At 48.1% G+C, this 12,137-nt stretch overlaps 1 protein-coding gene across 1 annotated transcript in view; it reads left to right on the forward strand.

The window, feature by feature from the left end:
* LOC115173437 (ephrin type-A receptor 7) overlaps positions 1 to 12,137 on the forward strand; it is a 155,128-nt gene that overhangs the window by 133,669 nt on the left and 9,322 nt on the right. Inside the window, exons 6-11 of the mRNA XM_029731495.1 lie at positions 167 to 291; positions 1,449 to 1,671; positions 2,016 to 2,124; positions 7,086 to 7,141; positions 9,148 to 9,273; positions 9,597 to 9,782. Of these exons, the coding sequence (XP_029587355.1) occupies positions 167 to 291; positions 1,449 to 1,671; positions 2,016 to 2,124; positions 7,086 to 7,141; positions 9,148 to 9,273; positions 9,597 to 9,782 (825 nt within the window). The remainder of the gene's footprint in view (positions 1 to 166; positions 292 to 1,448; positions 1,672 to 2,015; positions 2,125 to 7,085; positions 7,142 to 9,147; positions 9,274 to 9,596; positions 9,783 to 12,137) is intronic.

Here is a 12,137-nt window from a genome sequence, read left to right on the forward strand (position 1 = left end):
TGACCTGGATGAAGTCGTCCCAGAAAGAACTTTGATAAATACATTTAATTATTTCTTTTATTTTCTCCCTTTCACCCTCTTTCCCCCCCCCCTCCCGCTGTCCTTTCCCCTTCTCTCTTTTTCTCACATGATTCCCTCTCTCTTTTGGCCGTCCTCCTCTCGATAGCGCCCTCTCTGGTGAGTGAGTTGCGTGCGGAGAAGATTGAGCAGCGCAGCCTCACCCTGGTGTGGAGGGAGCCTAGCTACCCCAACAGCAGCAGCACCGAGTACGAGATCAAGTACTACGAAAAGGTAACTAAAGAAACGTTTAACTCAGTCATTCCGTCATATACGGTCCACTCCGCCACGTTTACAACTGTCAACTCCATCGCGTTACATTTCATCGCAAATCCGCTCTGTTACACCCGTCCACTCTGTCACATTCACTCTTTTAAAAAAAAAATATATATATATTTCCCACACTCAACTACTCCGTCGCACTCCCTCTCAACAATACTCTCAAATCGTCACTTGGCGCACTCCCTCTTTCAACACTTCTCTCTGTCTCCCTCGTCACATCCCACTCTTGGCGTGCCGTCCGTCCATCACGTTCATCTCTGTCAATGTCGCCTTTTTGCAGTCTCCACAGGGACACTCAGTACGACTGTCAATCTCTCTCTGTTCTCTCCATGCCATGTTTATTCATGGACAAGTATGACCGCGTTAAAGATCACGCACCTCCAAATCCTCATTACCGTGTGACGACAAGCAAACGGCACACACCACACACACACACACACACACACACACACACACACACACCTAAACATTCATTCAGACACGCATGCAGATCCTAGGGTTTTGGCTACCTTTAAAGCTTTGGTGAGTTCTCTCCATATGTTGCTTTGATCCTGAAGGTTTTATGCACGTCGTCTCACGGCCTTTAACCTTTAGAATCAAAGTCGTTTTGAATCACATAAGTCTGCTTGTATTGTTTTACATATTGTCAGCCATACTAGTACGGCGCCCCTGGAGCAAATTAGGGTTAAGTGGCTTGCTCAAGGGCACATCGACAGATCTTTCACCTTGTCGGCTCGGGTATGCGAACCAGCGTCCTCTCGGTTACCAGCCCAACGCTCTCTGAGTGATCTTATGACACGCATAGGCCCCAATCAGAATCAACCAAGTGACGGGAAAGGGAACAGTCAAAATTGTTTCTTGTAATATATAATAATATATGTTGTTGTATCCAAACGCCATTTACATACGGGTGGTCCCCGGAATCAAACGCACTGTCCTGCCGTTGCAAGCGCCAACTGAGCTCCGGAGAACCACGTAAAATAAAAACACCGACGTGTTTTGCGACAGAGTATACCCGCTTGGTGCTCTCGTAGTTTTAACGTAGCAATGTTTCGACAAAACGTCTTTCAAACGTTCTTTCCTGCCACTCTCTCTCCTCCCTCCTTCAGGAACAGAAGGACAAGAGCTACTCAACGGTCAAGACGGCCGCCACCCGCATCAGCGTCAACAACCTCAAGCCTGGCACCACCTACGTCTTCCTCATCCGCCCTTTCTCCACCCCGGCCCCCTCCTCCCTCCTATCCGCCGCCGCCTCCTCCTCTTCCTCCTCCCCCTCTCCCATCGACTACGGAGGCTACAGCGCTCCCCTGGAGCTGCAGACACTTGGCGAACGTGAGTATGCCCATTTCTCCCTCATTTTCCTCGCTATCTCGTTCCATCGCCGCGAGGCAGCTTGGGATAGGGCCGTGTGGGCGTCTGGACAGCCCACACAATGAAGCCTCCTGTTTTCTAAAGACTGAGGTGTGTGGACGGGGGGGTACATGCAAGGCTCCAGGATTTAGAAATCAAGCTGTGAAATGTCTCTTCTTTTTGCTCTGTGATAGGGTGTCCCTTTATTGTCATCTGTGTGTTTCAGTGTGGGAGAGTTTGTGTGTTTGTGTCCGTTTATGTATGTGTGTGTATTCTCCCGTGTGCCTGCTCTTAAACAATATGTGTGTGTCCATTCCAATCCACAGTGGCGCTGGCGTCCAGTGAGCAGAACCCAGTAATCATCATCGTGGTGGTGTCTGTGGCCGCCCTCATCATGCTGCTCTCTATGGGAGTGGGCCTGCTCCTCTGGAGAAGGTACACACACACACACACACACTCTCTCTCTCTCTCTCTCTCTCTCTCTCTCTCTCTCTCTCTCTCTCTCTCTCTCTCTCTCTCTCTCTCTCTCTCTCTCTCTGACACACACACACACAGACAATAGGCACGAATACACACACTCATACAGATACACACACAGACAATATGCACGAACACACACAGTAATACACACACATTCAGATATACACAACGTGCACGCACACACACAAACAATTACATCTGAAGAAGGTATACCCATAATGGGCACGCACGCATACTCCTAAACACACACTCTCAGTCACGGCTCATGCCACTCCATCATAATCCTGATGACAATAATCCAATGACTAGAAGCACTCTGCCTCAAAGCATGTAATCACAATGAGAAGAGCTTTAATGCATGTTCAATCAGCTCAGCTCAGAGCCACTGTAATATAGAGCATTAGCAAGGCTCTTTAGATTGGCGATGCTGGGTCAGCCATGCTAAATGGTTGTATCGTTTCCAGGATTTAAATTAGACTCATCCTCTTTGGCTTGTGCTCTTACTTTGTCATTCAGCCATAGTTTTGTGTACATTATTTACAGTTGTCATGCAGAATTGAGTACTTTCACTATTTATTTATTTATTTTTATTTTACTAGGCAAGTCAGTTAAGAACAAATTCTTATTTACAATGACGGCCTAGGAACAGTGGGTTAACTGCCTTGTTCAGGGGCAGAACGACAGATTTGTACCTTGTCAGCTCGGGGATTCGATCCAGCAACCTTTCTGTTACTAGTCCAACGCTCTAACCACTAGGCTACGCTGCCGCCCCATGTGTGACAGAGTAGTTACCAATTGTTACCAGAGTAGTAACTACACCACTTAAGGGCAACTCCATGTTGTTGCCAAGAAGTTTTGCCCAAAATGGCATTGTGTGCACAGAAGTTCTGTGTGTTTTATTCAGTTGAGTGGAGAGATGGAAGGTGGTTCTCTGCCATTTCAGCTCTGTGCACTTTGACATCTGTCTACGTCTATAGAAAACCCAACTCACACGCCCACACACACTCCCTCGTGCTCTCACACACTCCGTCACACATGCTCCAGCGTGTTGGCATTCAGACTCCACACTCCCACGCAGACACACACAATTATACACACACACACGAACGGCCGCAATCAGATCTTACATTTGCGTTTGACCCATTTGGCCGACACTCTTGTATAGAGCCAATCACAGTCAGTGCATCTAATATGGAGGCATTTAGAATGTTAGTCTAAGATAGTAACATATACACACACTCTCTCTCTTTCCCTCACTCACACACAGCAGTGTACACACTCAGTCGCTGACTTATCACCCAGTATCTTTGTATAAAAGAGATGTCCGACTATACAAACCCTCTATTTTCTTCAATTTTTCTCCTGCTCCACATTAATCTGGGAGATGGGATTAGATGGAGTGTGAAATAGCTTCCATTCATTCATTCATTCATTCACACCAACACAATACGCTGAGGAGGCACAGGAACTGTCAATCACACACACGCTTATTGCGCACACACTCGCCCATACACACTCGCCCATACACACTCACCCATACACGCGCACACACACACAAGGATATGTTGCACACGCTGGCCAATTACACCTTCACACCGACATGCTTTAAACGGCTAATGGACCCCACACACACTCGCTCAGATACATACTGTAAGTTATTGACCCATACACACGGACCCAATCCTGCGGACGCGCCCCCATGACCAGAATTCCCTACCAGTTTGAACCAATTGTCCTTCACTGAGAATGGATCTATTCCAAAGTGCTCATCCCAGAATGCTTGCGTCGTTCATCAGCCTATGAGAATATGGCTATTAGCCGGCTCCTCTCATCCTCAGACACAGGCAGGTGGGTTGATGCCGCAATTACCATGCTTTCATGTTTGCAAATATGGCTGACCTCCGATATCACCGCAGGGCTACAATTACAGATGATCTGCTCACTGAGGAGGGGCACGCGCACACACACACACACACACAGATTATCTCCACTTGAATGAAATGCCCCTGTCAGATCAGGCAGTTTGATATTGTGTCTGGGGTCGGCTAGTTGGGTTTTGCCTGGAGGTTATATGGTACGTATATGAATCTCACCCATCTTTCCTGTCCCTCTTCCCCCCTTCCTCTTAGAGACCTTGTTACGAGTTACACGGACACATTACTGGAACACACACACACACGTAGTGTGAGAGGGAGACATTGTTATAGCCATGCACATACTGACACTGACGTACACAGTGATTGCCACACTGCATATAGAAAAGCACTTTCCTACTTTAGTTTACATGAACAGACAGATGCAACACACACACATTTCATTCCTGCTTGACAGAGTTTGACAGTGCCAAGGTTACAGGGCAGCAGCAACCCCTAATCTCTCCAGGAAGTTCAGGCTTGGCTGGTCAGAGCACTGATTGTTTACCCTCTGCTGCCTCCGGACAGACACTGTTGGTCACACGGTCAGCGGAGAGGGGGGATGGAGGGAGAGAAATAAATATAGTAGGAAGGAAAGAAAGAACGGTGTAGGTGGAAAGCCATTGCGTAAGTGCGTGGACTATGACCCAATCATAGGAGGGGTGGATGAGATGGAAATAAAGAGAGAAAGAGGCTCAGTCCCTTGTCACACTTGTACACACCAGTGCTTTCCAATCAGTGTTCTCCTCCAATGGGCAGCAACCTACTCCATTTTGGATCTGCCCCCTGTGCTCCGCTACATTTCTTTCGATTTCCCCTTTTTGTTTTTCTCACTTCCTCCTTGTTCCCCTCACTCCCTCAGCCTAGCTCCCCTCGTTCTCTTTTATGTCCGTACATGTGAGGCTCTCTATGATCATCACAAGTTGAATCCCAATTCTCTAAAATGGCCTCCTCTACAGAGTTTGACCCTTATGTTGGCAGACTACATAGCAGTCTAATGTGCTACTCACTGGAAGAGAAAAATGAGCTATTTTTGCCAATAAAATTCAAACTAAAATAGTTTTCCAAACTCTTCGGTGTATCTAGGCTCTGGGTGAAAGCACCATGCATACCTTCTGGTTTACATCCAGGCTGTCCTATGACGTCCAACGGAAAGGAGAATTGGGGCACACCACCTGTCCTGTAGCCAATGAGGAGAGATGTTGTGATTTAGCCCCGCCCCCCTGCCCTTCTTCTCGTCTACCCAGCAGTCTCTCGTCCAGCTCCTCCAACATAGCTCCTACTAGCGTGGTGCTGCTCTCCACCTCCTTCTCCACTCTTCCTCCTCTTCCTCCTCTTTCTCCCTACACGCAGCTGTCAACCCCCAGGTACAGGCATGTCTGCACTCCTCTCCCCCTCTCCTGCTCCTCCCTCTTTCCTTTCTTCCCTTGACCCTTTTTTTGGTAATATTCCTTTCTCCCTCATTCTTTTCCTGCCTGACCCGGTCCAACTCCACCGCCCCAGTCTAGTCAGAGAGATGATGGAACAGTGAGTCCTCGCGTGTGTACTTTAATGTGTATGCTATGTTGATGTGTGTTGGGGTGCTAAACAGGGGTCATCTGGAAAAGAGACCTGGGTCTCGGCATTGACTCCCTGTCAAAATAACGGTTCCATTCGGATCCGTCTGCCCATTTGGATTTCACAGATGACAATTGATGCGTTATGGTGGAAGGCTAGGTGGAGCTTACACGCTGTCCATGCTTTCAGACCTGTGAAAGCTGCAGGTATAGGGGCTAGGGGCTGAAATGGTACCAGGCTGTAGTATGCCCTTTGTGCTCTCTCTCTCGCTCTCTCTCTCGTCCTGCAGTTTAAGAGTCTGTGTGTGTCAGCCACCCCTCCAAACCTGTCTTTCCCATCGCACCGTGTGTGCATGCACTGGTGATATGGCTTGACGTGCGCATTAACACACATGAACAGACACAAACGAGGACACACACACAGACAGCGCATGCACACATGAACAGACGCACGCATTAACAAGCACACACACACGGCAGACAGCCAGACACACACGCACATACACGGACATGCATTTTTTCATCAGACATACACACTAATGCACAGTTGCAATCACACGAAAACAATGATGTGCGCTCACACTCCTCTTGTATATTGTACAGTACAGCACTTAATTTGGGAGGATGGGCTCGTAGTAATGGCTGGAATGGTATCAAACATACCATTCCATTCACTCCATTCCAGCCATTATTATGAGACGTCCTCCCCTCACCAGCCTCTTGTGTTTATTATATGTTTATGCACATATTTGGCCTTTAGCTCCATTTGACCCTGTGCCTTTCTTTTGTTTCAAACTGGTTGTGAATTAGAGACCACTCAATCGCTGAATGCTCCTTCACGTCCTGTAATGAATGCCCCTGTTTCCGACTCGGACTCGAATTGTAGCACTTCATCAAGGCCTCTTGTCCTCATCTCAATTCCTATGTGCATGGTGGCCAAACAGAATGCCTGGCTCTGGCTGTCCCCATTCCGTTCTTAATGGTTCACTCTGGTGGCCTTCGGTCCTGAACTCTCTCTCTCTCCAGTTGGAAAGCTCCACCAATTAGACAGCCTCTCTGTACTACTACTTTAGGACCCTCTGTGGAGGCACAGGATGAGCTATGTGAGAGGAAGTGTGTACAGCTCATTAGAACAGGTGGAACAGTGTGTGTTATGGGTTGGGGGGGGGGGAGATATTTATGCAGAAGTGTGTGCGTGTGGAAATGTGCGAACTATGAAGGTACGCCCATGTGCAGGTTTGATTTCCACAGGAGATGCCCGGTTTCACAAGTGACTTTTGTCCAGCCAGTTCCACTGAACAACAGGGGGGCTCGATCAATGATCCAAGTTTCAATTCACTGATGTCCAGAAACCTATTGTTCTCATTTTAAGAGGAATTGAAGACTTGTATCATGTATTTTTTATATAGCTAGTGATGTTTTCTATCTCTGTTTGTTCCCTCTGCAGACAGTGTAGATACAGCAAGGCCAGTCAAGAGGGAGACGAAGAACTCTACTTCCAATGTGAGTAACTGTGGCGACACACACACTCCCTCTCTCTCTGTGTGTGTGTGTGTGTGTGACTGAGAGATTACTTGTGAAGTATTAACTTGTGCATGGCCATTAATACTTAATTCCATGTGCGTGCTTAGGATACACTGAGCACACTGTTACAGTCCGTTGGATGGTGTGTGAGGCGGAATGTGATGGAGAGAGATTTAAATGAATAGGGAGGGAGGGAGGGAGGGAGGGAGGGAGGGAGGGAGGGAGGAGGATGATGAGAGGGGGGATGGGGACAAGGGAATTGATAGCTGGAACAAAGACAACGAAGGAGAAATAAGGATACGGAGTGGGCCAGCCAGATGATTTGCCGTCCCCTGACCAGGAAGGATTTAAATGTTTCCCATGTCTGCGCACACACACACACACACACACCAACCATTTTGAAGGGCTTTGTTTCACCGATTGTGGGCTGTTTCACATTTTTCCTGTGTGTGTGTGTGTGTGTGTGTGTGTGTGTGTGTGCGCACACTATGTGGCGTGTCTGTCTGTGTGCAGGTGTCTGTGCTTGTATGCGTGTGTGCGTGCGTGTGTGTGCGTGCGTGTGTACGCTTGGTGAGTAATGAGCTGCAGCCATGTGGCTGGGAATGAAATCTGCTCAAACAAGGACACGCCAGCAGCTGACGAGCTCACACACACTCACACACTTTCTCTGAGACGTGTACAAATGCGGACAGACATCTGCGCACACTTAAAGCGTGTAAACACAGACACACACACACACGAGCATACACATACACACTTCCCCCGCCTCCCCGTTGATAACGCTACTTATTCAATCTCTGGGGTGCCCCTGTATAATGCTGCCCACAGTTAGTCTGTGCTGTGTGAATGACATGAAGCCGTTTCCTCCCCCTTTGGTGGGTCTACGTACATCTCTTTGTGTGTGTGTGCGTGTATTTCTTGTGCAGTCATGCAGTCTTAAGAGCCATTCATTTCCCCTCAATCGCTTGTGGCAAAGACACGGTTAACCGTGAAACAAATCAGCCACACAAAAAGCCCAAGCAGAGAGAGAAGGAGCGAGAGCAGAATGAATCAAGACTGGTGCTGGCCTACTTTAAATAAAAGTAATAACTCCTCCACTTAGCTATTGTTTTGTGTGGTTAAGAAACCCACTGCTCGGGAAAAAGAGGGTCTTCGATCCTTCCACTCAACACAGGCCAGCTGGAATGGAGAAGCTTTCATTTGCTCTGCAATCAGACGTACGTGTGTGTGTGTGTGTGTGTGTGTGTGTGTGTGTGTGTGTGTGTGTGTGTGTGTGTGATCAATAAGCCGTTATGAGACAGTGAGTCGAGACCTGGTCGATTTAGAGTTGTAATCACATTTCAGAACCAGTCTGGCCCCAAAGGCTTCTGGGATGGCCCGGAACATTCACAATGGAGTACAGGTTAAAAGGCAAGAGTTCACAGGACAGACATTTAGTGTGAGTTCACAGATACTTGTGGGATAGGAACTGAATATCACCTCCTTTGATGCAGAGAGAGTTTTTAGGTTGCTTTTTGTGAAATTAACTCTCCTAACAAAGTGACACACTCAAAGGCTTTTACCTCAGCATTTCCTGCCAATTATTCCCGACCCTAGTTTCTAGTGAAGATGATTAGCTTTTTTTCTCAACAGTTCTGAAGTCTAAGAGACAAACCCTTTGAGCTGAGCTACTCTGTCTCGAGGAAATGTGCGATGCTCAAATAAGACATTCAGTTAGTGATGTGGTTGATTCCCTTTTTCCTTTCTTTTTCTTTTTTTCAAATAGTTCAATGGCTGAGAAAAGGGCGACGAAACAAACAACGTATTCAAATGTTAAAACACCACCTGTACGTTAGTTGTCAAATGAAAGACTACACTACGGATTCTCACTTGTGTCGTGATCTATTTTCAGTGCCTTAGTAGTGTTGAATATGGATTTGTGATTCTGTGGTGTTGCAGGTAGATTGTGCAGGTTGTAATATTATGTGACTGTCTGTGTCCCACAGTTAAGATCCCGACCCGGAGGACCTACATAGACCCAGAGACATGTGAGGACCTGGTACAGGCTGTCCTCGCCTTTGCCAAAGAGCTAGACAACTCCAGCATCAAAATAGAGAGAATCGTGCACACAGGTACTGAGACAGTGCTTTGGCTTTCATATACTCTCATATTCATCTTTCTTTGTGCTTCTGTCTTTTTCTTTGCCAATTTTCACTCCTCCCTGTTTGCCCTGTCTTTGTCTCCTTTTCTGTCTCTCCCCCCTGCTCTTTCTCTCTCTCGCTCTCTCCTCCGCTCTCTCTCTGCTCCTCTCTCTTTCCTCCGCTCACTCTCTCTCCCTCACTCTCTATCTCTCTCTCCACCGCTCTCTCTCTCACACTCACTCACCCCCAACTCTCTCTGTTAAACCAGTACTGTAGTCCACGATCTAACCCTCTCTCTGTGTCTCCACCTGCAGGTGACTTTGGGGAGGTGTGTCGTGGCTGTCTCAAGCTGCCCAGTAAGCGGGAGCTTCCGGTGGCCATTAAGGCGCTGAGGGCTGGCTGCTCAGAGAAACAGAGGCGCTCCTTCCTCAGCGAGGCAGGGATACTGGGACAGTTTGACCACTCCAACATTGTCCGTCTGGAGGGGGTCATCACCAGCGGTGAGCTACTTACCTAAATCACAAACAAAACCCTGGCCCCTACGCACTTACAGTGCATTTGGAAAGTATTCAGACCCCTTCCCCTTTTCCACATTTTGACACATTACAGCCTTATTCTAAAATTTATGAAATTTCGAAAACAGGTTTTTAGAAATGTTTGCAAATGTATTAAAAATAAAAAACATCTTTTTTTTAACATTAGTATTTGGGCCCTTTGCTATTTATTAGACTCAAAATTGAGCTCAGGTGCATCCTGTTTCCGTTGATCATCCTTGAGATGTTTCTACAACTTGATTGGAGTCCACCTGTGGTCAATTCAATTGATTGGACATGATTTGGAAAGGCACACACCTGTCTATATAAGGTCCCACAGTTGACAGTGCATGTCAGAGCAAAGACCAAGCCATGAGGTCGAAAGAATTGTCCGTAGAGCTCCGAGACAGGATTGAATCGAGGTGCAGATCTGGGAAATGGTACCAAAACATTTCTGCAGCATTGAAGGGCCCCAAAAACACAGTGGCCTCCATCATTCTTAAATTAAAGAAGTTTAGAACCACCAAGACTCTTCCTAGAGATGGCCACCCGGACAAACTGAGCAATTGGGGGAGAAGGGCCTTGGTCAGGGAGGTGACCAAGTACCCGATGGTCACTTTGACAGAGCTCCAGAGTTCCTCTGTGGAGATCGGACTTCCTTCCAGAAGGACAACCATCTCTGCAGCACTCCACCAATCAGGCCTTTATGGTAGTGTCCAGAAAGAAGCCACTCCTCAGTAAAAGGCACATGACAGCCCACTTAGAGTTTGCCAAAAGGAACCTGAAGGACCCACAGACCATGAGAAACAAGATTCTCTGGTCTGATGAAACCAAGATTGAACTCCTTGGCATGAATGCCAAGTGTCACGTCTGGCGGAAACCTGGCACCATCACTACGGTGAAGTATGGTGGTGGCAGCATCATGCTGTGGGGTGAAGGTTCCTCCGCCACAAAACAGAATGCACAAACCCCATACGATTAACTACATGACACAGACAGCCGTTGAGGTCCATCAAGGGAAGGGAGGAATGGAAAATTAGAGGATGAAGTATAATGTTAATGGAGAAAGGTAGGCGAGGAGGGGTTTAGAGCGTTTCAGAAGGCTACTGTGGAAGGGCAAGGTGCGTGTAAGTCAGGTGAGGAAGAACCAGGGTAGGGAGGGATGGGATTGGATGGGAGCAGTGCCTGCCTGGCTGAACACACACTGTCTGCAGCAGATGTGCTGGATACGGTAATTGGTGCTAGAGACACAGCGGGACTCTGAAACCCACTTTCGCACACACCCCACCGCCTCACACGCGGGCGTGCACACACACTCGTTTAAACACACATACACACACACACCACACACACACACCACCCTCAGATTGCAAATCACCTGCATTGCATTGCTTACCCCCCGCTAGCCCGCCATTCAACCCCTTCCACCCCCACAGCCCACCTGTCAGCCCCCACCACCTCTCCTCTCTCCTGCCTCCTCCCTCCTTTCTCTCTCCATCTGAGGTCTGCAGCGCTGCAGGAAAGGTCATTAGAGAGACTGAGACGTGCTGCTAGCTAAACGTCCAGCAGGGTGCACCAGGGGAGGGGTGGGACATGTAGGGTGCTCAGTAGTGTAGTATGTTGGGGGGGGGGGTCAGCTGGATAGTTAGTCTGGTAGAAAAGAAGAGGTAGAGTGTCTTGTAGTGAAGCGGGATAGAAAATGTCATAGCGTACTCATTGAGGTGCGATAGTGTGCCAGTGTGTGTGTGGTGCGGTAGTGATAGGTTAGTTAGATAGGGAGTGTGAAGCAATAGTACTGTATGCTAGTCTTGCATGCTAACATAGACAGATGATGTGATCGAACGGAGTGATGGTGCTGTGTAATAGTGTAGTCGTGCCTGCCTCTCCTCTCCTCCAGTCTGTCTGTCTTTGATTGAGGGGGACTGATAGTGTCCATTTATGAGGCACTTAAATCCCCAGCCACGGCCATCAAGGGGGGGTGCAAGACCTCAGTTTTCATGTTACTATGCTCCATCTCTGTCTGACACACACACACCACCTGGTCACTAGGGGAGTCACAGCTTCCTGCCTTTCTCCTGACTACTTTCTCCCCCTCTCTCCCTTTTTCCTGACTACTTTCTCCCCCTCTCTCCCTTTCTCCTGACTACTCGCTCTCCCTTTCTCCCGACTACTCGCTCTCTCCCTTTCTCCTGACTACTTTCTCCCCCTCTCTCCCTTTCTCCTGACTACTTTCTCCCCCTCTCTCCCTTTCTCCTGACTACTTTCTCCCCCTCTCTCCCTTTCTCCTGACTACTCGCTCCCCCTCTCTCCCTCACCATCTCG

Source organism: Salmo trutta, chromosome 34, assembly GCF_901001165.1.
Source record: "Salmo trutta chromosome 34, fSalTru1.1, whole genome shotgun sequence".
NCBI classification, from domain to species: domain Eukaryota; kingdom Metazoa; phylum Chordata; class Actinopteri; order Salmoniformes; family Salmonidae; genus Salmo; species Salmo trutta.